At 40.3% G+C, this 26,242-nt stretch overlaps 3 protein-coding genes across 3 annotated transcripts in view; 1 reads left to right on the top strand and 2 right to left on the bottom strand.

The window, feature by feature from the left end:
- The window catches only part of SYCP2 (synaptonemal complex protein 2), a 28,446-nt gene extending 20,244 nt beyond the window's left edge, over positions 1-8,202 (bottom strand). Inside the window, 13 exon segments of the mRNA XM_059827339.1 lie at positions 369-429; positions 912-1,007; positions 1,264-1,309; positions 1,880-1,932; positions 2,011-2,153; positions 2,790-2,824; positions 3,378-3,466; positions 4,327-4,412; positions 5,371-5,395; positions 5,957-6,061; positions 6,981-7,109; positions 7,352-7,492; positions 8,179-8,202. Coding sequence (XP_059683322.1) covers positions 369-429; positions 912-1,007; positions 1,264-1,309; positions 1,880-1,932; positions 2,011-2,153; positions 2,790-2,824; positions 3,378-3,466; positions 4,327-4,412; positions 5,371-5,395; positions 5,957-6,061; positions 6,981-7,109; positions 7,352-7,492; positions 8,179-8,202 — 1,033 coding nt within the window.
- Positions 8,203-16,912: 8,710 nt separating this feature from the next.
- On the bottom strand, positions 16,913-17,935 carry PPP1R3D (protein phosphatase 1 regulatory subunit 3D). The gene has a single exon (XM_009811214.2). It carries the CDS (start codon positions 17,834-17,836, stop codon positions 16,913-16,915), a length of 924 nt encoding a protein of 307 aa, XP_009809516.1. The 5' UTR covers positions 17,837-17,935.
- A 2,556-nt stretch (positions 17,936-20,491) lies between these two features.
- On the top strand, positions 20,492-23,699 carry FAM217B (family with sequence similarity 217 member B). Its single transcript, XM_009818527.2, has 4 exons — positions 20,492-20,586; positions 21,784-21,889; positions 21,989-22,074; positions 22,479-23,699. Exons 1-4 carry the CDS (start codon positions 20,492-20,494, stop codon positions 23,668-23,670), a joined length of 1,479 nt encoding a protein of 492 aa, XP_009816829.2. The 3' UTR covers positions 23,671-23,699.
- Positions 23,700-26,242: the final 2,543 nt, after the last annotated feature.

The following is a 26,242-nucleotide window of genomic DNA, read 5'->3' as shown; positions in this document are numbered from 1 at the left end:
TATTCTGTATATTATCCTGTAGAATTTTCTTTGAAGGTTATTTACTATAGCTGCAGACAAATTATAGATTATTTACAAGACTACTCTAATTAGTTTAAAAGAAACATTACTAAATGTCATTGTCTTATGCCTTATTTTGCATTGAAATAACTAAGACATTATTTTAAAATTATTTTAATAAAATCACACCTGCATGCCTAAAATGCAAATGTGACTGCAGTGCAATTTTATCCCCATTAAAAACAGTACCTATCGTATATTAAATGGGAATTTTGCTTTGCTGAGAATTGAGTCAGTACCTTAGGCTTAATCAATTTAAAAATCCAAGTTAGTGTGTAACAAAAGGTCACATTTTTGAGTGCCAATACCTTCAAAGCTGTACAGGTCTACTTCTTCTTCTGGTATAATGACTGTTTCCCACTGATGATCCTTATATGAAAAATACATATTTTTAAAGCTAGAAAAGCATTATATTACAATTAAATGAAGTGCAGTGATCAGAAAGTTATTCAGTGAGGACAAATTTTCAACTTTTAAAATCCTCTGTTACGAGGAGTGACAATGAACATACGCTTCGTTGACAAGAGCCAACAATGTTTCGGAAGACCTTTGGAGAGACGTTAAACAGTTGAGTCTCACCTACAAAAATTATAACTGCAATTTTGTAAATGGCTTCTTGTTCACGTGTGCATATATTAAACTGTTCGCAAACAGTATTAGAAAGTCATTACTTTGAAATTGTTTGAGCTAAATACGTACACCCAATCTAGATTTTCTTTCTTCCCCTTTCACACTATAGGTGTGTACATAACTTCCACACGTTGATGTGGGGAAACAAATTTGATACACTTAAAAAAATGTGTATCTACTGCCTCAGAACAATCTAGTATGACAGACAAAAATTAGCTTACTGCATCATCTGCTGCCACATAGAAAGATATACTTCTGCTACCGACATTGAAATCAATCCAAAATTCTTCAAGATTTTCATCCAATGGTATCTGTAGCTAAACCAAAAAAAAAATTAAGATAAAAGAGTAAGAGCCGAGAGCAATGATTTATACAGGCTAACAGGCTTTGTGTTACAGTCTGACGAACTTTAAATACATGCATATCTGTATACTCCTGAAAAAAAAAATATTTCTTACTTGATCTTTTTCTTACTTTTTAGTAAGATCTTACTTTTTCTTAACTAGAAGGCAAAGAAACTCTTCAGCTGCACAAATGAAAATCTGTGGATCTATGATTAAGCCTGTAGCTTACCTCATATTTATCAAGAGCTGCTGATAAACACGGATATGTAAAAACCCTGTAAGAAAAGGATATTTTGTCAAATATCCTAAAATGCTGTAAATAAATTTTGCATATCTGAACAGAGCAACTGGATTGTGTTTTCACCACAAAACTTGTGTGCTTTAGAGACTAAGAGATCAGAGCAATCAAAAGAGCAATCAGTTGACTGCACTTCTTCCCCAAAGGAGATAACATGAAATTTTATATATCCTCACAAGTAAAGCAGTGGTCTCAGACCTCTTGTCACTACGTTCATACTTCTAGCTTATCTGCTGATATTTTAAGAATGGTATTCAAACTGAATATACACTTGATGTAAAGACATACCAGACAAGCTCTTTGCCGTTATGACATAGAAAAGTAACATGCAGAGCATGTGGTCATATAGATTATTTAATATTTTAAAAATATCTTATCTCTGCGTGGTTCCTTGACTTTATACCACAGCAATATTAGTCTTATTTGATTGTATTATTTTAATTCAGAGTTCCCCAAACCCAGTTTTTGTGATACAAGGGTTACTCCCAATGAATAGCCATAAAATCCAAAAAAGGAAATACATTAGCTTTAAAAAATTCAGTTTTACCTTCTTTTGTCTCCAAGCATGCCATTCACTTGGTTAAGAAATTTTCTGCAATCCTATTAAAACACAGAAATTTCTTAAAGAATTGTAAAACGGAAGTTTACCTCCCTGGAAATATTTTTCACATGACTTACTGTTTCAAACTCAGAATCTTTAATTCCTTTAAATGCATTGGACACAAACTCCATGGAAAACCACTCACACGCCAGTTCTTCTCTCTGTTTCTCTGATATCATTCTGCATAAAGCTTCTGTAATGGCTACTTGCAGGTCATAGTCTACAGCACAATACATTTTACAGGAATAGTAGTTTTAAAGATACTACCGACATGAAAAAATATTATTATGTAGGAAACTGGTATAAGCAGTGCTGAACGTTTCATATTACGTATCACATTATATCCAAATATGTAACCCATAAGGATATATAGATAAAGAACTAAGGGACTAAAGATAACTAGACAAATTATGTTTCAAAATGAAATTTCAACCAAACTTTCAAGGAATATCAGAGCAACACTAGGCATATAGGCAAGAGAGAAGTTTTCAGCTTTCACCTGTCTGAACTGGGAAGTTGTTGGATACCAAAGTGATCCCTGGGAGATGTTACAGTGCTACTAAACATGGCTAGCAGCTCACTATCCTCAAAGACTGACTTTCTTATGAGCCTTTGCTATTTTAAAACTTACATTCTGGAGAAGAAAAGGACTGAAAACTTCCAAGAGTTAGCCATACACTGCATACATGTGAAACATTCCAGTTTGCAGATTGTTTTCATGCAGTATTTGTGTTTTTCAGAGGACTGTAGCTGCAACATTCTGCAGCTTCTAAATGTCTTCTCTGGATTTTTAATGGGTCTGCATGTAATTTTTAAGAAGCTCAATACTAAATTGTTTATTAAGTCCCGTGCTCACCTCCAGCATCCAAAATTCTCCTCCCCATGTCACTCCTGCCAAACAAAGTAACTTTTCATCAAAATATGACAGCAACACAAAGCATAGAAGAAAAGCTTTCAATGTACGAGACGAAACTCTGGTTCCACTAAACTATTAGACTTCAAAGGGGTAAGTCTGTTATGCTAAGGATATACATCTAAAAGTGCTACCGGGGAAGTGAAACACCTGATATATACAATTTTTATTCTATTTATTTTTTGAAATGTTGTAAAAAAAAAATTCCCTTTGTGAATATCTTGTCCTTCCAGTGACTGATTCACTGTGCTTTACACACATTCTTATTTATAAGAGTTTAATCATTTTAAGACAACTGGGATGAGAAGAAGCCTAACCCAGACTAGGACAGAGGAAAATTTAGGCTTGTAATGGAGAATAACCCATGAGAATACCTGCCCACAGCCACTACCACTGGCAACACAATAGCAAATACAAAAATGAGTTAAACAGGGATCAGTCTGCATGCATTATAAACAGCCTTAGTAAAAATTGCCTTCCCAGCTACGCAAATGACGTAATGATATAAAAATTATACTGAAGATTATTTACATGACAAGCAACATTTCCTTTGTACAAAATATCTTTTTCCTGGCATCTCGAGGCAAGTTGTCAAGCATTAAATTAAGTTTTCTTACGACCTAAGAAGAGTGGAAAAAAGGGAGTAAGGATAAATATAAAATAAGTTGTTAAAAGTTTAAGTTATTCCTATTTTGGGCCTTTGTAATATATTTCATACCGCTAAAGAAAATAACATCCTTAAATAATTGCAAAACAAGAAGAGACAATGAGTTCTATCTGACCTTAAATGGTATTTATCTTAAGATAACTATCTCAATTTCAATAAATTACATTAGCTTTAATATGAGATCAGTTGTAAAAGGGTTATGTTTCTTATTTGCAGGTTTAAATACAGAAAAAAACCTTCCAGAGCTAGAATTCTGTCCGCAGTTGATTGCTGGGCTAAAGTGTACCTTAAATTTGCCTTAAAAAGCCTTTCCTTTGGGGATGTGGCCTTTACATAAGACTTTTTTTGTAACTTTCCCTTTCTTTAGAGAGGAAGAAAAACCTGACCACATGAGGTTACTAAAATTAATAAGAGAAATTTGCAGTATACTAGAAGGTATACAAATCTCCTGCAAGTATCTAAAGAATTTACAGCCAACAATCTCAATCCTACTTCTAGCAGTTATAATAAAGCATATCATTTCCTATGCTTTTATACAGCTTTCTCACCAGAATCTTAATACCACTGTTTTACAATTTACTGTTCAAAACATAAATTATAGGTCAGTAATCTGGGGGAAAAAAACCCCAACACAAACAACAAAAAACAACATACAAACGACAAACATACACAAAGAAACATTAAATCATCCTTCTGATACTAAAGCACAATATTCTCTTTTTTTTGTAGCATCTCTACAGTTAAATTACTATCTTCACAAAGTTTGTTAAAAAACTAAACAGAAAACTGTTGCTTAGAAAGAACAATGTTTACCTCCTGCTGAACATAAATACTAATTCTTACATCAGCGATGAGGGTACATGTTCTCAGAACAAAGTTTTCTAGTATTTGCATTTTACCTAATAAACAGGAAAAAAAACAAATTAAAGAGTTACCAAGAGTGTATTAGGGTGCCCCCTCACCAGCATTTGCAAAAAGATGCATTTTCATTTAGAAATAAAACATAGTATGCCTTCCTTTCCATACAGGATTACTGGTATTTAAAAATAAACATCTTAAGCTTCATGGTTAAATGCAAGACAGAATTGTTACTTCAATTTATAGTAAATATGGCTCTTTATGATGTTTCTATTCCTGTGCATCACTGCGTAAGTCCCCTGGGCACGAGATCATTATTTTTAAAATATAATTAGATCAATTCTGTAACTTAGCTCTCTGAGATTAATTCAGACCCTGGCATTCATCTTCCCAGGGACAAGGAAATGAATGTTTCATTTTGATCGTGACGGCATAATGGTCTGTAGTGACTTTCTACCTAGCGCTACACTGAAAGGTAAGAGCAGTGTGATATTCATGATAACAAGGTCAATAAAGGACTACTGTGCTATGCTGTGCTATGACGCGCTATGACAGTAGCTTAGAAACAACATTCTTTTTAGGAAAAACTCAGTTCAGTTGCCATCCGTGAGGAGACTAGACTATCCTGCTTTTTTATTACTGACACCAGCAAGTTACAAGGAAATCTGTCAGTAGAGAAACCTCAAATTAAACAAAGTTACAGTTGACATTTAAGCTTTTTTCACATGAATGAGAAATAGTCCTTTGTGCGCAGAACAGCCCTCTTGAGGATAAGCCCTTTTCTGTTACAGTTTATTAGCTGAAGCATATAGATCTGGTGGTATATTTACATTAGATCAAGAAACTTTGTACCACCCTCGTTCTACATGTTCTTCTCAGAACTACTTTGCCTCAAGATGGTTCCACATGTGCGAAGAGTTATTTTAATACGGATAACTAAAATGTGTCTTTCAGAACACTTTAACTATCATGTCCAGTGTACGCTTTTTTTAAGCTCACCTTCAGGTCTGCTATCACATATAGCCTACAATAAAAAACAAAACACATCATTTCGATACTGTAAATATTACAGTATAAAAATCAGGTAACATGGTCCTAAAGCAACTAAACAAAAAGCATTTAAGATTTTAAAATTATTTCAACCTTAATGAAGAACACCAAAGACTTTTTCTAACACCAAGTGCAGTTTCCCAAAATTACATTTCAGTTAAATTTTTGGAAATTATTTCCTCAATGACAAAATTTTTTTATGAACAGAAGATCTTATAAACTTGGGGTCCTGGGATTAGCATACCAATAATTGGGTAATCAAAATTAGACCAAGATGAATTTTTTTTGTTCATTGAACACTTGTGTTGTTTTTTTATTTTATTTTATTTCATGATGCTAATCATGAACAGAAAATGAGTATGAATACAGGCAAACTACTTATGCAGAAAGACATAAACTATTTCAGAAATCATTGTAACATTAACTTTAGAAGGGTATTAGATAGAAACACATTTGAAAGTCTTTTTGTTGCTAAACTAGTAATAATTATTTTTACAAATACACACAATGTATTTTATTATCAATATATTGTTACCAGCAAGATGTTGAAGAACTCTTCAGCCAGACTTGTAAGCATTTCATTCTTCTCATTTCCTCTGAGGATCAAAATTCCTTTTACCTTTTCAAACCAATTAACCATGTAAAGGGAAAATAAAAGTAGATCTATTCTAATAGCATTTAAAATTATACAAACTATACAAAGATTAAAACAACAGCAACAATGTTACCAGTCTGCTGAGCATACTTTAGCCCCAGACTGAAATTTTTCACTCGCACTAAACAAATGTAGGTGATTTCAAACTAATGTAAGTAATTTCTGTAGCTGACTTTCTAACACAAAACCTAGAGATCTACTTTTACAACTGCCACCACAGGCAAAAGAGCTGAAAATGGATAATGGCTGAATGAAAGTGTTTGTAGGTATGAATATAACCATAAAGGTATCACCACACTTTTTTTTATTAAAGCGGTTGAGAAGGCAATTGAGTAACGCTCATCTGACATTACCATTAATTTTCTTCAGTGAAATCTCTGGTGAAAGCAGTAAGGAAGTGGTATCTATTTTTCGGTATATTTATCATGTTGAGTTACAAAAGATGTACGCATTTAACATGCAGGTTGAAATAACACAAAACAATCAGAATAGCACTATAATCAGTTGAAAGAACAGGTACCATATTGCTGTTGCGAGTATTAACAAAAATATTATTAAATTGCACCAGGAAATTCCAATTCCTGACTCAAAAGCAGTATAGCAAGCTCATATAAAAAGGTATCAGATTGTTGTCATTGCTGTAAGCACATCTAAATGAATTATATATTGCATAATGTGCAAAACTTTCACTGTGGTGGAGCAGCATCACTTTATAAGGAGCCACTTATCAAAGAACATTTAAATCTGAATAATGTTTGCTGCAAAGTTAGGGGAAATTCTTAATTCAGAAACAATCAAGGACTAAATCAAATACTAAGCTGTTCAGCACTGAAGCATTACTTATGCGTGCTTTATTAATTTTTTTTTGTTTAGAAGTTCACGTATGCTTTATGGTTTTACTTATCCTTCCAATAAGACCGTATTTTATCATTGCTGGGAGCCCATCTTCTCCTGCTATGCTGATTTTTTTCCCACATTTCTGAATAGAATTTAGTAAACTGGAAATGCATTTGACATCTTGTTTGTCAAGTTCCTGAAATTGAAATTATAACATAAGCTTTAGTGTACTGTTCTAGAAGAACCTGTACTTAATTAACCAGATGCCTTTTTGTTCTCAAAAGCCACCTTAATTGCAGCTTGAAGTAGAGATATCATTCTTAAATTTTATTTCAGTTTTTCAAATCAACTGCTGGTATAAACCAAGCCAAATGAAAAAATCTTTTCCAGACTATTACAGTGACAGTATAGATGATTCCGATGTAATGATTACATTACCCGACACAGAAGCTTGTCTAATTTGTTGACAAATTGTTTGCTGCATTTGTGAGTGACATTTTCACAGTCTTCTGTTGCCAGAAATTGTTCTAATAGTTGGAAATCTTTTTTTCTTGTAGCTTCATCAATTAACTTTTCAAACTGCCAACAATAAAAGAAAACAGAGCAACTGTATTACTGTATGCTTAACAATGATACTGATTTAACAAGATTTAACACAGATTTTACACCATCCTCTATTGCATTCTAAGCAAATATTCTGCATCACAAAATAATTAAATGTAAAACCTAAAATACAGAACACCACATTTAATACATTAATCATGCAAATACTTCTTCACTGAGTTTTTAATTATTTGCCAGTTCTCCTTAACTGAATGGTTTTTCTTTTCTTATATTACAAATAAATGCTTACGTAAGTGCTCATTGTGTTAATATTCCTTCCTTAGTACATTTAATATTTTGCATTTCTAAGTTATCTATCAGTGACTCTAAAAGATATTAATATATTTGAGGACTACTACCTTACTTTGCCACTCTGTTCTTTCTAAATTGACTATAACTGGATTTCAACATTTTGATCTTAAGTATCATCCCAACTGATTCATGTATGTCAAATGCATACGATTTATTTTCACCAATAACAATTTCCAATTCCTTTTGCTTTCTACCCAGCTACTTAGCACTAACCTATGTCAAAGGAAAACTTCTTCCTACCACACTCTTTGTCACACTGCAAATTTTACTTGTAATTAAATACCGGAAGGAGTGCTCTAAGCTTGTAATTAAAACAATCAATACTCCCATTTTGGTCCATAAGCACATACCTGCATCTCATTCCTGGCTGCCATTTTTGCAATTCATCTACTCAGCTGCATAAGAATGGAAAAATCATCACTTGACCAAAACACAATTCACAGACATAGACTTCAAATAGGTTTTGCAAACATGTAATGTATTTTGACTGATTACTGACAAGTTCCACAATTTGTCACTAGTATAAATACCATTCAAGAAATTAAACTAACTGGGGATATAAGGAAACATCCTTATATGGATAAACAAGTGCTTAAAATAGAAGAGTGGAACGAATGATCAACTTTGGCAATGGAGGAACAGAGGGTCCTGCAGCAGACTCAGTACTTCTCAGTGAGAAAAGAGCATGAAGATGGCCAATTACACTGTCAACACCAGGTTATCCAAAATAGGTAAGTCAACAGCAGAACTCCAGAAGGACCACATTATAAAATGGTACATTAAATAATTTAAGAAAAATGTGATAAATGCATGCTGGGAAAAAGCCTTCTTAATTATACATACAGTGATGGGCTCCAAGGTAACTACTACCACCTAAAAGCAAGATCTCAAAACTATAGTTTTCTGAAAACATTGTCTTAATACCTGCGAGCAGACAAAAGTATTGTCTTTGAGAGTTAACATGTAAAAAAACACCAAACTTTTTCATGCTTTGTATGAATTAATCTACATCGACCAATCTACCATGTGCAGTTTTGGTGTCCCCATTCCAGAAATTACATAGAATTAGACAAAGCAGAGCAAAGGGAAATAATGATTAAAAATAGGGAATGAGTTCTGTAGAACAAGCAACCTGGAACACACACTAGTCACTTCTGTATTCCTAAGTACTACAGAAATAACAAACACAGAGTGGGTTTTTTATTATTTTTTCCAATACACGAATGCCACAGCCTACGTCGAAGCCTTTGCTATCACCTCACAGATCTCTTGCCTCCTGCCTAGTCAGACAGGCCAGAGAAGGAAATATAAACCCCTTCCAGGTGCCTCCTCCTCGACAAGGGAGTGAGACCTCCACCTTCGAAACACAGGTAGTCGCTGGCATCTCCCCCAAGAGCTTTGCTACTGAGAGGAAAAAGCCCCCTCGTACCCCCTGCCTCCTCAGCAGCGGGGCGCGCACCTCCGGGAGACCAGCAGGCCGCGGGGTAACAGAGAAGCCCCGCGCAGGATGGCGTCCCTCACCTCACCGCCGGAGCAGAAAAAAGCGCCACTTCCCGCCGCCCAATCACTCCCAGAGCTGGTAGTCTCCAGCCAATCACTGCCCGCGAGCGCGGCATGCGGACCAATCGCCGTCGGAGGTGCGGGGCGGGAGGTGGGTTTTCCTTTCAGCGAGGCAACCTGGCGCAGAGGTTTCTCCTCCCTCCGCACCTGGCCCGGCCTCGCCCAGCCGGTCAGCTGCCGCGGAGGAGGCGGCGCTTTGCCGAGGCGGTGACGCGGCTGCGTGGGGTGAGGGCGGTGCCTTCGCGCGCCTGCGGCTGCCGGCCGCCCGCTGCCTCAAGCGGGCCCGCCCCGAGCGGCGTCCGGCTGCGCTGGCGCCCGCCGTGTGCCTGATATCTGACCCCGTTGGGGAGCGGGGGTGCGGGTGGGCCGCAGCCGCCCTAACGGCTATGAAACCCCGCGCGCTGGGCGCCTGCCCTTCCCGCCGAGCGGGGCTGGCGGCCTGCTGGCCCGGCGCCCTCGGCTCCCGCCCCGGCTCGCCCGTCGTGCTGGAGCGCTCGAAGCCTTTGCCGAGTGTTCGCTGCGGCAGGAACCGCTGCAGTCACGGCACCGGGGCGGCGTGGGCGCGGGAGGAAAGGGAAGGCACCCTTCCGGGGGGGTTACTAACGTGCGATACACAGTCACGTCGTCAAAGGACTGCGCTGGCTTAGTCCACTGTTCTTCTATATTACAAATGGTCTTTATTGATGCCCGGTATTTAGAAGAGTAATTTCAGTGCGTAGTGTAGACGAGTTGCTGGGCAAGAGTTTGCTAAACCAGTGTAATTCATTCGTATGCTTAATTCAGAAACATTTTCACTACCATCAAGTGCCCGAGTAGGTACAATAGATACAGAAACTCAGGTACAGGCCTGTTGTTGATGAAGGGCTTCCAACTGGCGTTTGTGGTCTTGATTATACAGAGCGAACTCTGTTTAAATGAAATCCAACAGTTCCAAAGTGGGGTTTACCTGTACTGGTGTGATACTGGTGTATCTATCACCTGTATCACAAATATAAGTGATAAAATCTAGCATGACTCTCACATATTTCAGTGGAGTGTCAGGAAGCATCTCTATTCATACCTCGAATAGCAGCAATAGTGGAGGAGAATCGCCTTTTACAGCAGATAAACCTGCAGCAATTGTAAATAAAGTAACACCACTGGCTTTCTAAAATAGGAAACAAAACAACTCATTACTATAAAAGGCAGCAAAGCTGTACAAAAAGTATTTAAAATACCACCAGATGTCACTGTAATTCCAGAGAATGACAAGTAGTATGAGAATTGGGACTGTCTCCACTGAGGAGCTGATCCCATAGGACTGAGCAGTGCTGAGCGTTTTGCAGGAGCCATGTTCAGCTAAAGGGATTCACTGCAGCATTAACTGCTGTCACATTTGCTGTTGGAACACTTCATTGGAAGGCAGTGGATGATCTGATGCAGATCTGTAGAAGTACAGCTTTACTGAGAAACCTACTAGGGACAAAACTTTGCAGGAGGAACTTGGAGCATCAGATTTTTTGTATAAGAACTGAATTCTACTTTCATCATATGAAGTGGAATAAATAAATAATAAAAGGAACCAATAAAAGCTAATTTGCATTTGATGCTTTCCCTTACCAGTCGCATTAGCATACACACACGCTTAGACTACCCACAGATTTTCAGATGTTGTAAAGAAAACAGATTTACTCATTCTGTAGCAAAAGAAAAGCAAGCCATAAAGTATGGGAGAAGTGGATCATACACTTTCCCTCCTGCAGTAGGTACACTTATGTGAGTGGGAGGCTACCGTATGTCCATTTCTCATTCTCTAATGTCTGTTTTGTTTGGTTTAGCAGAAGGGAGGTCAACAGAAAGCAGAGTTTTCATCAGGTTATGCATTAAACAGTCTGGAACAAGCAGTGAAATTATCTGGGCCACAGATACGACAACTACACTTAAAAAACTCAAGAGACAATGGAAGCCAAACTGTCTTTAGGGTAGGGTAGTGCTATGCACAGGGACCCCTCACTACAGTAGCAGAAATATTTACCTTCATTACAGGTACTGGAAAATATTTTACTGGTCAATACAATCAATCTTTGACACAGCTGCTGTTGTATGTAGAACTGAGAAGGGTCAGAAGCATGGATGCCAACGGTTTTAATATCAAGTGTCAGCTGAAATAGTTGCAGATCTGAGATCATAAGGAGAAAGCCAAATCAGGAAAGAAGTCAGTACTAACATTAGACTCATGTTGACCAATGACTAATCATTTAGACTTGTTGTTCTGTGTCTTTGCCGGGCAATGCTGTAAAGTACGTATAACATTGTATTGAGCACTGATGATACACTAAATTAAGTACTGTAGTTACAATTGACTGTTAGCATATTACTGTTATTACAAGTTTGAATTTAATTGTTTTCTTTGTAAGATAAATACAAAGAAACTATGAATTTGAAACTAAATGTAAAAATAACACCTATATTAGAAATAACACTACCTGTAAGATAAACCTGATGGTTGGATGGTCACAGCAAAAGCCAGTCCTTCTCTTAAATACTCTTACACACACCCCCACACAGCCCCCACCCCCACCTCCACCCTCAGGCCAAAACAAATTCACATTGTTTTCAAGTGATTTGTTAAAATCAAAGACCACTGTCTTTATCCTTTGCTGGTCCCTTGGTTAGTCTACACTGTGGTCACCATATTTATTTCCAGGTGATGCTTAATACTTTAGTGGGTAAAGTTATGACAATTAAGGTGTTACTGCTCGTTTTGATTCAGAGCAGTAGTATAGGAAACGGAAAAACAAGAGTCACAAACCCAAGATAATACCATGCTTTCTAAAAGCACTCTCCTTTATGCATCTACATGTATATATTTATAACACATCATCTGTATATTTCGTAATAAAAAGTGACACTGACATTCTTAAACAACTTAGCATAATACAGACATTCCCACGTATTTAAACTGTGATTTGCAATAATCATCTTTCCCCGAAGCAACTTTGACAATGCAGTGTTGAAGTTATTAACACTGATTAAAAAGTGGTAATATATGTCTCTATTAATTATGTCTTCTAGTTAAATGTCTCCAGTTTGCTTTAGAAGAAACCTGGCAACAGATTATTCAAATCTTGAACTGTATCAAGTAAATGCTTAACACTGATGGAGATGCATCTCATATAGAGGACAAATCAGTTGCTGTAGAGATGGACACTCTCTTAACATACCCTACGGAGATGTATTTTCAAGAAACCTGTGAGTGAAAAGAACATGGTTTGAGAGGAAAGACTGCAGCAATGAAAACTGGAAGAACAAATGGAAGAAAGAATAACACAACTGTGAGGCTCTGAAATTAATGAGCTAAGTACAGTCTAGCACAGCTTTGGGAAGTGCTGTTAGAAGAAAATGCCTTTCTCTTCCTTTCCATGAAACTGTATTGGAATCAACGGGCAGTGTGCCTTTTTCCAACATTAGATCTTAATCCTGCAGATGCTGCATGCACAGAACTCTGAGGTGAAATGACAGCAAATTCCACATAAGAAGTGGCAGCCTGGTCATTTTTGCATCTGTGTAGACTGATCACTGTATTTCTATCAAGTGCTATTCATTTTTTACCAACTCGAATCCACCTTACTTTCCTGAATATGTTGCTCTGTAGGTGACAACTCAGGACTAAGTTGCCTCATGAGTTTTCTTAACTGTTAACAGGAGTACCATTGACAAAACCAACATAGAATTGTGAAAAGCTTTTATTACAATCTTTTGTATTACAATAGCCATAGCTTTATTATTGTTTTTAAAATGAATTAAGCACTTTGCAATTGTACAGCTCTCCACTAAATCAAAATGACCTTTTGTCTAGCATGTGCTTTATTGATATACTGTGTAATGTACTTTACTCTGGACAAGACGTTTAATTGGGAAAGACAACCCCTTTTCATTTACATGGATTCCATATGTTTCTTTAAAAAACATGCTTGAAAAAACCCTGAAACTGTGCACTACTAGACATTAATTTATTGTATGACTGTAATAAATATAGGTTTTTAAAAGTGCATGATATGGCAATAACTCTTGTGAAGAATTCACTTTTACCAAATCCTCATTATAAGGGAAGTGCTCAATTTGAACACAGTGCAAGCAGTCAAGTTGTCCTGAGAATTTATAAAGGTGGTCGTAACTTTACCTTCACAACAGCTGCGTATTACCACTACTTGATGGCTTAATCCCTTTTTTGTCAACTAGAATCCTTTTGATGTTCACTACTGAATGTGACAGGAAAACATAAGTGCAAATTTCATCTCTCATGTGACAGGTGCCAGTACTCGTGTGAACATGTTACAGCTTAATCCAGAGATACTCTCAGTTCTGTTATAAGGTAGGCCTGCTCCACTCACAGTCAGCAACGCCAGACAACCGGTTTAGTAACAGCTACTGTCAATTCTTCTCCAGCAGTGCAAGATAAGCAAAGAGAGAAAAGGCAAACTTGTAGTAATACTTTAGTACTCAAGATTTTGCACATGCAAATTCCCTGGGACGTTGCGGAAGGAAGACATTACCAGCCAAACTCATACTGCTGAGGCATTAATTTCTCACTTCTCTGACACTGTGGTATAAATGACATTAACCTTTAAACTGACAGCCTCAACTTCACATAATCTGTCCCTGCCTGCGATAACACTCAGATTTGACACTTGCTAGCACATGAGTATCCCAGAAGATGGCAACAGCATCTTTCTGCCAGTAAGCCAAGTATTGCATTGGGCTGCAGCAACATCCATTGTAAACTGGTGTCAAATACCAGTCTCATAAGAGAGGGATTTTTAATGGTGTGCTGAGAAGCAATTCAGTGGTTTTGCTGATGGCAGAAATACAGTAATTTGGGAGGGGGAAAGGAGGGGAACAATACTTTAAAATAGTGCCTTTTTTCAGCACAAGTGCGCGCGCGTGTGTGTGTGTGTGTGTGTGTTCGTTTTCTTCTTCCTTTGCTGACAAGTACATAAAGTGCCGCTTCTATGGATTTTAACAATACTGGATAAACTTTAATGGAATTCCTTCAGTGAGCAAGCTTCACCAAAGTAAAGGCATGCAATTTCAATTCATGCCAAGAAAGATTCTTCTGCAGTCACTGAAGGCGTGTTTCAGCTCATCTAACTTGACATCTACAGACTCTGGCATAATTTGGCACAGTCTGCACTAACGCTGAGAATTTCAGCGTGGCAGAACTAGTTCCGCAGTGTTCTCTCTGCACTCAGCAGAGGTGGCAGTTTGTCACACCACAGGTAGTCTGCCAACTATAGTGAAAACATCTCCACTGACTATGAAGAGCATAGGTGGAATAGTTCAGATACGTTATGTCCTATATTGTCACACGTCATTTAGTCATATGAAGCCCACCATAGGAGGCAAAAATCTTACAATTAGAGAGCATCCCTTCTTACATAGCTCTCATTTTTTGTGCATATGAGGAAGACTAGACTTCTAGTTCCCTGCATTGGTTTTTCCAGGAGACAAGAGTTGCTGCCAGATTGGTAATGGTCACTCCTCTAACCTAGACACAGAAAATAATGCAGGTGGATTGAAAGCAGGCAGCACTCTTTCCTTTCTGTAGTTGGCAATTGCACCTCAGCCTCACCTACTCCTCCAAAACAACTTCAACTTAAATGTTCAACCTCACAGAGCTCCAATACAAAGTTAAAGCAGACAACACAGTCAATTCTCTACGGTTTCAAATAGGACTGAGTTTTCTCAGTACTCTGCAAGAGGTGCTCAGCAGCTTATACAATGATCATTCATGACTCTGGTTCCTTTGAAAACCAAAGACTAATGGAACCAGGCAGCTTCTTCACTTGAAATCCTAGCTTTGCTAAATGGGTATCACAACTAAGTAGTAACATTAGGTTGCCAGACACATGAATTTTCTTGGGGTTTCTGCGCTTCCAGAATTACTCAGGTGACTTTTTGGGCTAATATATACTTGGCTATGGGTTGCTTACAACTGTGATTTTAAAAACAACTTGTGATTTTGATGACTAAGCAGCAATCCAAAATAAGATGCCTGAGTAAGTGGCCTGATTTCATAGTATAATCCTTCTACAAAGCAGCTCTTCTAATACATCCAGCCAGCCAGTTTTAAAAATTTGTGTCACACATATAAAGCTAAACTTTGCATGCAGTGATGAATATGTATGAAAAAAAAACCATGGAGAATCTTTTACTTACTAGATTTAAGCCTGTCGCCAATCTTAAACCACACTAAAACCACAAAATGAGTGGCAGAGCAAGAAGCATGGGAAGAGTGTTTGTAACAATGTTACTGTGCTCTCCCTGCTGCAGAAGTGATTCTGTTTATGGGTCCATGTAAGTATCAATTTAGCAGTAAAATCATAATTTTGCTTTGAAGTTCCCGCTTTGTGTTGCAAAGGATGCAGTCTTGGAGTTCAGTTGGTTTATAATGAGAAGTAGTTGATTAAAGAATTCAAAGGTACTACTGCAGTAGCACTGGGACACGGGGGAATACACAGCCAGGATTCAGGGTTCTAGTGTACTACTCCAAGGCTCTGTAACCAGCTCCTTGTATTGTCTTTTTTTTATATATCTCTCTCTCCCATATCCGTTTCTTGATTTATAAATGTACCTGTTTCAGGTAACAGTGTAAGATGATTAGTATTCAGATAGTGCTTTGAGATCTTCAACTGTAATTGCACACAGGTGCAAAATTGCTCTAATTTCCCTTAGTAAAAACAGGTGCACAAGGAAAGGACAATTCCTGTACCACCACCTACAGAAAAAGCCTACTTGTGCATCACCTGCAAAAGATGAGAACTTCCCAAAATCTGCCTTAGACAAACTTTGGTAACAATCACTCCTGCTGCCTACAGCAAACACTGGAGATAAGAACAGGCACCTGATGTTTTGGGGGGTTTTTTTAAGGGAAACAGAGGGGCTGATAGGATATTTTCATGTATACTTCGCTCATAACATTTAATTTCCAACCCAACTGTTAATGGAAATATTTAACATGGTTACAGTCTTAATATATATATATAAAAAAAATACAAGTACTTCCCTCCAGTGTCTGCCATCCAAATGATGCATAAATGGAATAGTGCCCAGACTTGGTGAGATAATTAGAAACAAAACCAGTAAAGCCACACTGCCCATTTAGAAAACAGAGTACAAAATGGTGAAATAGATCAGCTAGAAATACTCTATGCAACCTAGAATATTACTAGCAACATGAAGTGTCTTGTTTTGCTCTCTGGTGGTCTGACAGGATCCCTTGGAACCATTCTGCACTGACTCATATACACTACAAGAAATCACACGGGCTTTCAACGGATGTAACTCAATACACATTTTGGCCCTTTTTTCTTTCTGAGATGTTTAGAACAGTTTGTACAGATCACTGTCTACTTCCCTGCCCTGGAACGCTTCACCAGGTTTGGCAGGTTTCAAAAGACTGTTGCCATAGGAGCAGAGAGCCATGCCAAGGAAGAGAGTGCCACCGAGACTACTGACAAGCTGCTCTGCATCCACTTTCTTCATTCAGATGAAGTGGATCCAGCTCTCCTCACATTCTCTAGGCATCTTAAGGGGGTGAGTCCGGCAGGTAAGAGTGTAGTTTTTGCCTCTGTTGTTATCCCAATACTCCCGGCCATTGACTTGGTACCTTGCTGCAAACTGGACTACAGAGCACAGCTGAAGGAGAAAAGGAGGCACAGGGAGAAAGAAAGTGAAAACATCAACCTGACCCTGCCCGTTTTTCTCAGGGATGCTACTGTGCCAATGAGCACACACTTCATGGAGGCTTTTCCACTGGTTGAAGGTGTATCGCACAGATACCTGCTTCTCAAAAGCAACATTGCGAACCTGGATGGTGCCACTGAGTCCCAAATCTGAGCTGGTCACTCGTTCAAGACACACCTGCTGCTCCTGGAGGCGGGAGGAGAAATCCATACAGTCTGCAGGCTGCTGGAAGTCAGGGACCAAGCACTGCATGGTAAACTCCAAGTCCGAGCTGCTGTACCAGAGGTCTGAGTTTATGGAGAGCCTGGAAAGGACATGCAAGGGGATCGATGGATCTTCCCCAGTCTGGAAGACTTTCACTTCAGTGAGCTCCAAGCCCAAAGCATCAGCAAATCTCACCCGGTTCATACGATTCTGGCATCCAGGAACTTGACACTGCACTGCTGCCCGCTTCCTTCTTTCGGGCGATGTAGGCAAAGATCTCGCTCGACGGCGTATGATAGGCCGTAACGCTGGATCACAGCTGGAGGAAGGGGTACTCTGAAGCTTATTTGGCTGGGGGCCTCCCTTCGCTGGGGTACTGCTCTGAAGAGTCATGCTGCTACTTGTATGGACTGCTGGGGGCTGTTGCTGCCCTCGTCCCGGTGCTTCTTCAGCCCGTAACATGTTCTGATAGAGATCAGAGAGGTAGCTGGGGTTCCTCCGAGGACCACGTACCTCCATTCTTAAGCGATGACAAAAAATCAGCGTTAACACTGCAGGTAATAATGAGCACTGCCTCTCTGAAGTATGTAACTTGGGAACGCCAGCCACGGGCAGTATTTGACGTTATTGCACTGGATGCAGCAGGAATCAACTGGAACACCGTAGCCTGCTGAATGAAGGGCAGAAACCCAGAAGCTCTCACAGTAGTGGGAAGTGAACCAGAGGCTAGTGCATTGTACGGGGAGATGAAGGCAGTCTCACTGGCTGGTGAACTCGAGGCCGCTGTGCTGGCTGGTGGACCGGTTGCTCAGGCTGGAGAGGGATTCAAGGCTATCACCCTTGATGCTGGAGGACCTGAAGCTCTCACGCAGGCTGGAGACTGACTGGAGGCTGTCGTGCTGGACACCGAAGGACTCCAGGCTGTCGGAGAGGTCACTGGATGCCTGGGGGTTGCTGTGGTGCGCCCCGAAGCACCCTCGGCTGTTACACACGGCGAGAGGGGCCTGCAGGCTGTCCTCGCAGACGCCGACCGACCCCACACTCCTGCAGCAGCAGCAGCAGGGACACTCCAGGCTGTCACACTGGATGCTGGGCGACTCGCGAGGGCTGCCGAGACCGGGGAAGGCTTGGAGGCTGTCGGGCGGGAGGGAGCCGGAGCCGAGGCCGGGGCTGCTGCAGAGGCTGGAGGGAGCGCGGGGGCTGTCGCGGCGGAGGCTGTCGGGCGGGGCTGTGGAAGCAGGCTCGGTACTATGGCTGGAGGGAGAGGGATCCGCGTTTGGGGACTCTACAGCCCACATCAGCTGCACAGTCCTCCCTCCGCCCCGCGGCAAGGCAAGGCGATGCCCAGCCCGCCCCTGCACCGGCCGCAGCAGAGCGCCGGCAGCAGCCCCCGGCCCGGCACGGCCGCCCCGCTCGCCCCACAGCAGAAACTGCGGCCGCGCACCCTCACTCAGCGACGGCGCTTGCGCGATGCCCCTCCCTCCCGCCTCTTCCCCGCGCCAGTCGACCCGAACGGCCTGTGCGCGCCGCCGCCGCGCGCCTGCGCACTGCCCACCTGACGTCGCTGCCCTCGAACTGCCCTTAGTTGCCGGTGGCAGCTGAGGCACAGGCAGGTACCGGGCAGCGGACGGGGCGGGGGGCGAGAGGCGGCAGTGGCGAGGGGCTGGGGGCTCGCGGGGCTGGAGGGGGAGGAAGGGCAGAAAATGCCCGGAGGCGGTCCGTTAATGAACCAGCTGCCCACCGGTTGTTATCGTTACGGAGCGCGGTGGCAGTTGTCAGCGGGAATCCGCATCCCGGGAGGGGGCGGAGCGGAGCGGGGCCCGGCCCGGCCCGGCCCGGCCCGGCCCGGCGGCCGCCTGCGGGCACAGCCTGCCATCGCGGGCTCGGGGCCACGAAACCAGCCTGCAGCCGCTGCTGCCTTACGTTGGCTCTTTCCAGGCGGTGAGCTGCCCCGCCGGTGTGCGGGAAGGCGCTGCTCGGAGAGCCGAGGGCCCGCGTCGGCTGGGGTCTGGCGGGCGCTGGGAGCCAACCCCCCCTGCGCTCCCTCCTCGGCCGGGGAGTGGGGAGAGAGGCGGCTGAGAAAGGGGGCAGGGTCAGGTGTAAATAGATGTACAGATACAGCTGTGACTATGGATGTAAATATCAATATGCAAATAGCACCGCAACACAACCGAAGGGGAGGGAAGAGAGGTGTTTGGGTGCGAGTCATCTCTCGCCTTTTGCAAATCGTGTCTGTGCACCCTGGTGCGGGAAGGCAGTTTCTGGAAAATAAAAGAATGCTACAGATGCCGCTCTGAGTATTTTTAGTAGGAGTTTATGAGTGCTGAGAGATTTGTTTTGGAAAAAGAAAAAAAATTAGGTCTTTGATACACAATTTGCATATATGAATATAGGAAGAGTGCATTTTCTGACACAAAAAGGACAACTCAACATGCACAGAACGCGGGTGGCTGATCATCTGTTCTTGTTAAATTAAGAGCAGAAACACCCACCACCATTTGACTGTGATACTTGGCTCCGGTCAATACACGCGATGCTGTGCAGGAGGAGCAAAACGATGATGAGCACATTACACAGTGAAAAGTAGCTCTTCGGACGTCGCCGTACCTTCGGATGTTCTCCTGTATTTTGCCAACAGTCTTTCAGGGACAGGCTCGTGAACCACACGGCAAGAGCTCGGGGGTTTGCGGGGCGGCTGGCCCAGCCTCCCCCGGTACTGCCGCCATAGCGGGGCTGACGGCCGGGCCGGGCCCAATGGCTGCAGCAGCAGTGGGGCTCCCCAGAGCGCAGCCCGCGCCCGGCCCCCCAGGCTGGCTTTGGCCTGCTGTGCTCCACAGCTTTGGGGGCCAGCGGTGCCCAGCTGTCCTCTTGGTACCCGGGGAGAGGGCAGCTCGGCGTGGATCAGCAAGAGTAAGGCGAACGATGCTGGTTCCCATTAAGCGAGCGCTGGGGGAGGGGACAGTGTTTTCCAGTACCATTTGGGAGCTGATTCTGTTTATCTTACTGCTTTAAAAATAAATCACGTTGGGAGGAATCGCATGGTGTTTGTTTACTGCATCTCTAGGACGTCGTGATGTTTGCATTTGGTACGCTGTGCTTATGAACCTGAAAGACTGGAGTCGTTTGAAGATTATGTAAAAATAAAGGGGCAGATACCCTTTAAAAAGAGTAATAATGGGACCAGGCATTCAAGAATATCCCTTATTACTACACAGAGAGACACAGAAAAAGGAAAGCCAAATCAGTGAAAACCACAAAGGAATGGTAAAGTAAGGAAATTATTTTCTCTCTTTCTAGTTACAAAAATCTCTAAATACTGTAGATTAGATAATAAGTGCATGGCTGTACTGTTCAGATTGTCATCCTCTCTGATCCACAGCAACAGAAATGATTGTGCAGTATGATTATGCAGGTCACAAAGTGACAGAGGTGACTGCATCAATGCTGGAGGCACAAGACTTACTTTCATTCTTTTATAAGCTCTAGAATTGGTGAAATAATGTAATTTAAAACAAAATCTGCCTATACTGACGTAAAAACTGTGAACAAGCTGTACAGTCTGACAACTTAACTGAACTGCAGTCAAACTAGATTAGACCGAGCGGGCACAGTTTGCTTATTGCTGTTTTAAAATATCATTTTAAAGCTTTACTTTTTAAAATCAGTAATATTTCTTGTTTGTAGAACAAACAGTGTTTCTGATTCTTACAGAGTACACTGATTTAATGATTCTGTGTGCTTACACTGAAATATATCTGATTTAATTGAGGAAATACATATTTTAGTTTTAAGCTGTCCAGATCAGTAATGCCATTCCTTTTGCTTGCATATGAGTTTTTCTCCTACTAATATTTCCACAACCCCATTATAACATGAAATTATGAATTTTGTTTGTGCCTTTGTTGTGCAATAGTTTGTATTAATATCAGAATAGACTGTATGCTCCCTGCTGCCTTCCACTCCTTAACTTCCTAGGAATATTCTTTTAGATTTTGTTGACAGTATGCGAATGAGAAAGGCAAGGAAGATTTGGCTTGCTGTGGCCTTCATATTGTACTTTATAATTAATCTTGTTAAATTTCAGTAGGACCATGTACCAGGTACGATAGAAATGAGGAGTTAAATGTGTAGTCTGTAATATTTACTATTTATTATCCCCAAAGTAACTTTGGGATCCTCTGATAGAGGATTCTATATAAGCGCTAAATTCTATCATTATATCATCTGATTGAATTACACACTTTTGCATCAGTAGTATTAAAACTATAGTAGTGCATTAGTAGTATAAAAAATAAAAAGTGACCATGGCATAGTTCTGATGAACTTTAAGTCTAAGAATAGTTGCAATCAACTCTCTCTCTTTTTTAAACTGAATTGCACTCTAAACTTTTATTGTATTTCTATTCTGATGATCGTATATGTTGCTATTTATATCTGATACTCTGTTTAATCCTTGCTGGTTACAGTAATGGAAAAAGTCATCCGAGCACCAGAAGACTAAATAAACCAATGTCTCATGCGAAATCTTCTCCTGGAAGGTTAGGCAAAAATGTATCAAGTGCCATTGAAAAGGTAAATAATTCCTCTTTTTTTTTTTTTGTTTACAGAAAAAGGGTACTTAGTTTATGTCAGCTGCTTAATAACGTCACATACTATCATATATCTTTTCAGATTTCTCATGATACTCAAGATGGTAACCAACCAAATATTTCTAAGAAGGGGAGAAACCAGTTGGATGACAATAGTCAGTCAAAAAGGTAGTTTTATGTTAAGATTGTCTGTTTAATTTGTAGTCATTTCAAACTGGTATGTAAAATGCTTGTGATGAAATTATGGCTTCTGCGTTTTGCCTTTGACTTCACTGGCCCCAGAATTCAGAATTTATGAGGACAACAAATTTAAGTTCATCAATATGGAAGCTTACTATCCTGCCTTAGTGAGTTCTCAGGCAAAATCAGAATAAAATAAAACAAAAAATCAGTAGTAGGCAGTGTTATCTCTGCCAGCAAATATTAATTTTACCTCATTAACAAGTTTCCATGCCAATTTTAGCTTCATTCATGTAGATTCATGTCCTTGAGGGGGGTAGCAAGACTTTTGTAAACTGATGTTCCAAAGACATTAGTCATTCTAACAGGATGTGATCTTTCTTTTTATTTAGGATCACAAATGTTTGCACATCACTGCACAGAGTACAAGGACCAAAGAGGAGTCTCCCAGAAGGAAGGCAAAATGAATCTTTTCTGCACAGGATCCCTCCTAGCATAACGGGCAGCACACAAGGTAGCTTCTGTAGGGTTAAAGATGTCCCAGTGCAACATTTTTATTGTGGTAAAATAGAACAGTTGGAAAAAAATCATGAGGAACATGTTACTGAAGCTGGTCCATGCTCTTCTAAATGGCAAGAAGCAACTGTAGAGGAAATGTTTCTTGATTTTGAATCAGTACAAATTATTAAAGAAGATGCTGAAGATGATAGTGCCAGTGATCTCTCTGATTCAGAAAGGATTCCCATTCCCCCATCTCCCTGCACACCACCAGAACTCATTCTCAGAGCTGAAGAAATTGATCCAGTTTGTTTGGAACATGTCCCTGATACAGGTTTTAAAGAATCAGAATATTACTACCCAGACTTCCTCCCACCCCCTTTCAACTCATGGGACTTGAAGCAACTGGCCATCTTTGTTAATGTAGAGGGTAAAACTGAATTTCGACCAAAGCCAACAGGATTTCTTGAGAAATACATTGATCGCCTTTTGCAGCTGGAATGGCTGCAAATGCAGACTGTACAGAATGAGAAAGGAAAGGCAGCCAAAGCCAGGCCACAGACTGCTCCCGGCTCCATCCGTACGCTAAAAAGCCCTGGCAAAGGCAAAGCATTGCTCAGCCCTTTGCCTAACAAGCAAGTGTTTCCCCAAGAAAGTGTTACAAAGCTGCCCAGAAGCTATTCAGGTCACAGGGGAGATTCATACTGTGAAGAAAGTCGCCAGTTATATTCTCATCCAAGTCACTTGAAACTTTCTGAGAGAGTGGGATGTGCATTGTCTTCTCAGAGACAATCTGGTGAAGTAAGGAGTGAACTGAAAAAAAACCCAACTGCAAAGCAACAGCTCCTCAATATGCAGCCCTCTGAGAGCAGTTCTAAAATTCAAAGTGTTAGTAATATCAGACCCCCTAAGCAAACCCCAGTATTTCATGGTTCAGCTGCTCCCATCAAAGGCTTAAAAACATACGCGTGTACAAATCCAAAGAAAAATGGCAATGCCAACAATTATGTTCCTTCTAAAAAACCAGCAGGGGACAGGAAGATAAAAACAAATGGCACAAAGCAAACATCACGCAAATCTAAATGAAGAAAAATTCATTAGTAAATGTTGATCCTTCTTGACTGCCGGAAAGCATTTGGCCAGTGCAGAAGGGTCATGTTTTCTTTACAGGAAGATCCTAAGAAAATATGTTCTTGATCCATGGTTCTAAGTCAGCACTGTTAATTTCAATACATTCGTTCTTAAGCCAGCAAAGCCAGCAGGAAAACTTTTCCCTGAAGGCAAGTGTCTTCCATTGGTCTTTCCTCAAAAATATTCACAATTGCTAAATGAAGGTAACAATAGTAGAGTCTGAAAGTTTAGAGAAATATATAATTATAATGCGTCCTCCTATTTGCACCAGTTGAAGTCCATTGAAGTCTGTGGTGTTTCTTACGCCTACCTTGATCTATTTGAGAGAATAGGATCCATGCTGTTTTACAGATGTGCCATTTTGTGAGACAGGTTTGATGGTGGTGTTTTCTGATGGAAAAGGGCTCAACTGTTTTTATAAAATAATGGAGCATACTTATCTATGCAAAGTCAAACTCTAATTCTTCACAGAAGATGATGAATTGGATTTTTTTGATGAATTAGATATTTTTTTGATAAGAAGAAGAATGGAGATAATGTTTTGAAATATTTTAATGCAGAAAGGATTCTTTTTAAGACAAAAAATTATTAGGGAGCAGACAGCTTCAATAGTGGCAGATTAAGAAAATGGAATACATATTTTTATACCCAGAAATCTCCACTGTGTTTACAGACAGCTTTCCTTGAAGTTCATTTTGTAAGCCTTGATGCTTTTTGTCATTTAGAGGAAATGACCAAATCTCAAATTGCACATGGATATATATGACTAATGCAAGATGAGGGTATTACTAGAGACCCTGTGGCCTAATTTGCAGAACTGGTACCCTCTCCAAACATAAAAAATAAACTCTTAGGGGATAAATTTAAAGGCTATTGTAAGTTCAAGTAAAGATCTATTTTGATACAAAAGATACCTATTTTCAGTCACGTGAGATGACTATTATTTATCCCGTGGTCCAGTCTACTTCAGTTAGCTTGGCTTCTTGTTGCAAGGTTTAGTGAAATGACATGGGGAAATACCCTACAGAAAGCAGTTGTACAACCAGAACTGGGTCCTGTCCTCGGACCCTCTGTTTTCTCTTGTGTCTGTGAGATACAAGAGAATACGGAGGACAGTTCAGTGAGTATTCAAGTGTCAGTTCATCTGTTACAATTTCAAATCAATCACAGCAGCTGGGGACACGATCTTGTTAAAGATGAAGTTCTAGAGGATGTTTTGTACTTTCATTTTAAAATGAAATACTGAGCAGCATTAACTTCCTCCTCAGCCACCTGTCACGGTGAACTGTTTATGAGAAGTGAGCTGAGGTCTGATGGACCGGATTTTACAAGTGGATCCTTCACATTGTGATAGAAAATGAAAAGGTAGCAAATACTAAAGAGTACATTATGTATATAGTTAAATTGCACTTCTCTTGTTGAGCTTATCTTGGGTTTAAGATGCTTAGCTGTTTCTATTCTTTCATTGTGCCTACCAGATCTTCAGCTTTGTAAAATTTCAAAGCATGGATTTATATGTAGTTTAAAATGCGAGAATATTAATAAATGTAGTAATAAACTAGAGTATTTTACAGTACACAAAAACATTGCTCAGGAATAGTCTAAGAAATATTTTTAGTGTTTTTTTCCTAGTCTACTGGAGACCAAATGTGAAATTTTAAATTGATAAAGGAAACAAATGTAATATACAGTATTAATTTCCATATTCAGTATTTGTGAGGTTACAGTTAAAATTAATTGTAGTTGCATGTACATTCAGCTCTATGCAATTAAAGTGAAATTAATCTGACATGCTCAAAGATCAAATAAATTGGCTGTGTCAGAGGTGTGGTGAAACGTAGAGGATGGCATTTAACACCAGCAACCGCAGAGGACCAGCACATTCTATTGTCGCTATTTCATCCTTTTGTTTTGTTCCAGACTCATCATGTATTTCAGCTTTTTTAGATAAAAGGTTCTTGTATCCAGCGCTAGAATTTCAAGCTCTGACCGAATTCTGCAAGCCTTCATTAGTCAAGTTTTCCTGATTCACAGGAAAGTTAGTAGGACTGCTCTTGCCAATAAGCACTACTTTACTGCATGATTTCAGTACGCTGTTTTAGTGCACTGTTACAAGCACCAAAAGCAAGGTGAGCAGGATCAAGTCAATAATCAGAATAGCAGTTTTTTTAAACAAATTCTGTTAGATGCAGTAATTAATTTAGCATGTTATTATAGCACTGAATATTAGTGTATGCTAAATTTTCCTCTGAGATGTTACTCTATATTGATGCTTTCCTAGGTTATAAGGAGGGCATGTAGATACAGGCACATTTTGCATGATCAGTTCTTAAAGAATAAATCAATAGTGTTTCAGTCAGTTTTGACCAGAGCAAAGGTGATTGGCACTGAGAAAAGTTTTTTCTCACAGACTTAGGAAAGTTTTGTTATAATGTAGTGCTTGTGATCTAATGGACATCAATCTGTTGTTGGAGACTAAAAAGTTAAGCAGGCAGAGGTGGTGATGCCACTTAAAAATAAGTCTGAG

Source organism: Gavia stellata, chromosome 20 (genome assembly GCF_030936135.1).
Source record: "Gavia stellata isolate bGavSte3 chromosome 20, bGavSte3.hap2, whole genome shotgun sequence".
Lineage (NCBI taxonomy): Eukaryota > Metazoa > Chordata > Aves > Gaviiformes > Gaviidae > Gavia > Gavia stellata.
Note: the sequence above shows the minus strand (reverse complement) of the source record. Positions and strands in the feature narration are given on the sequence as shown.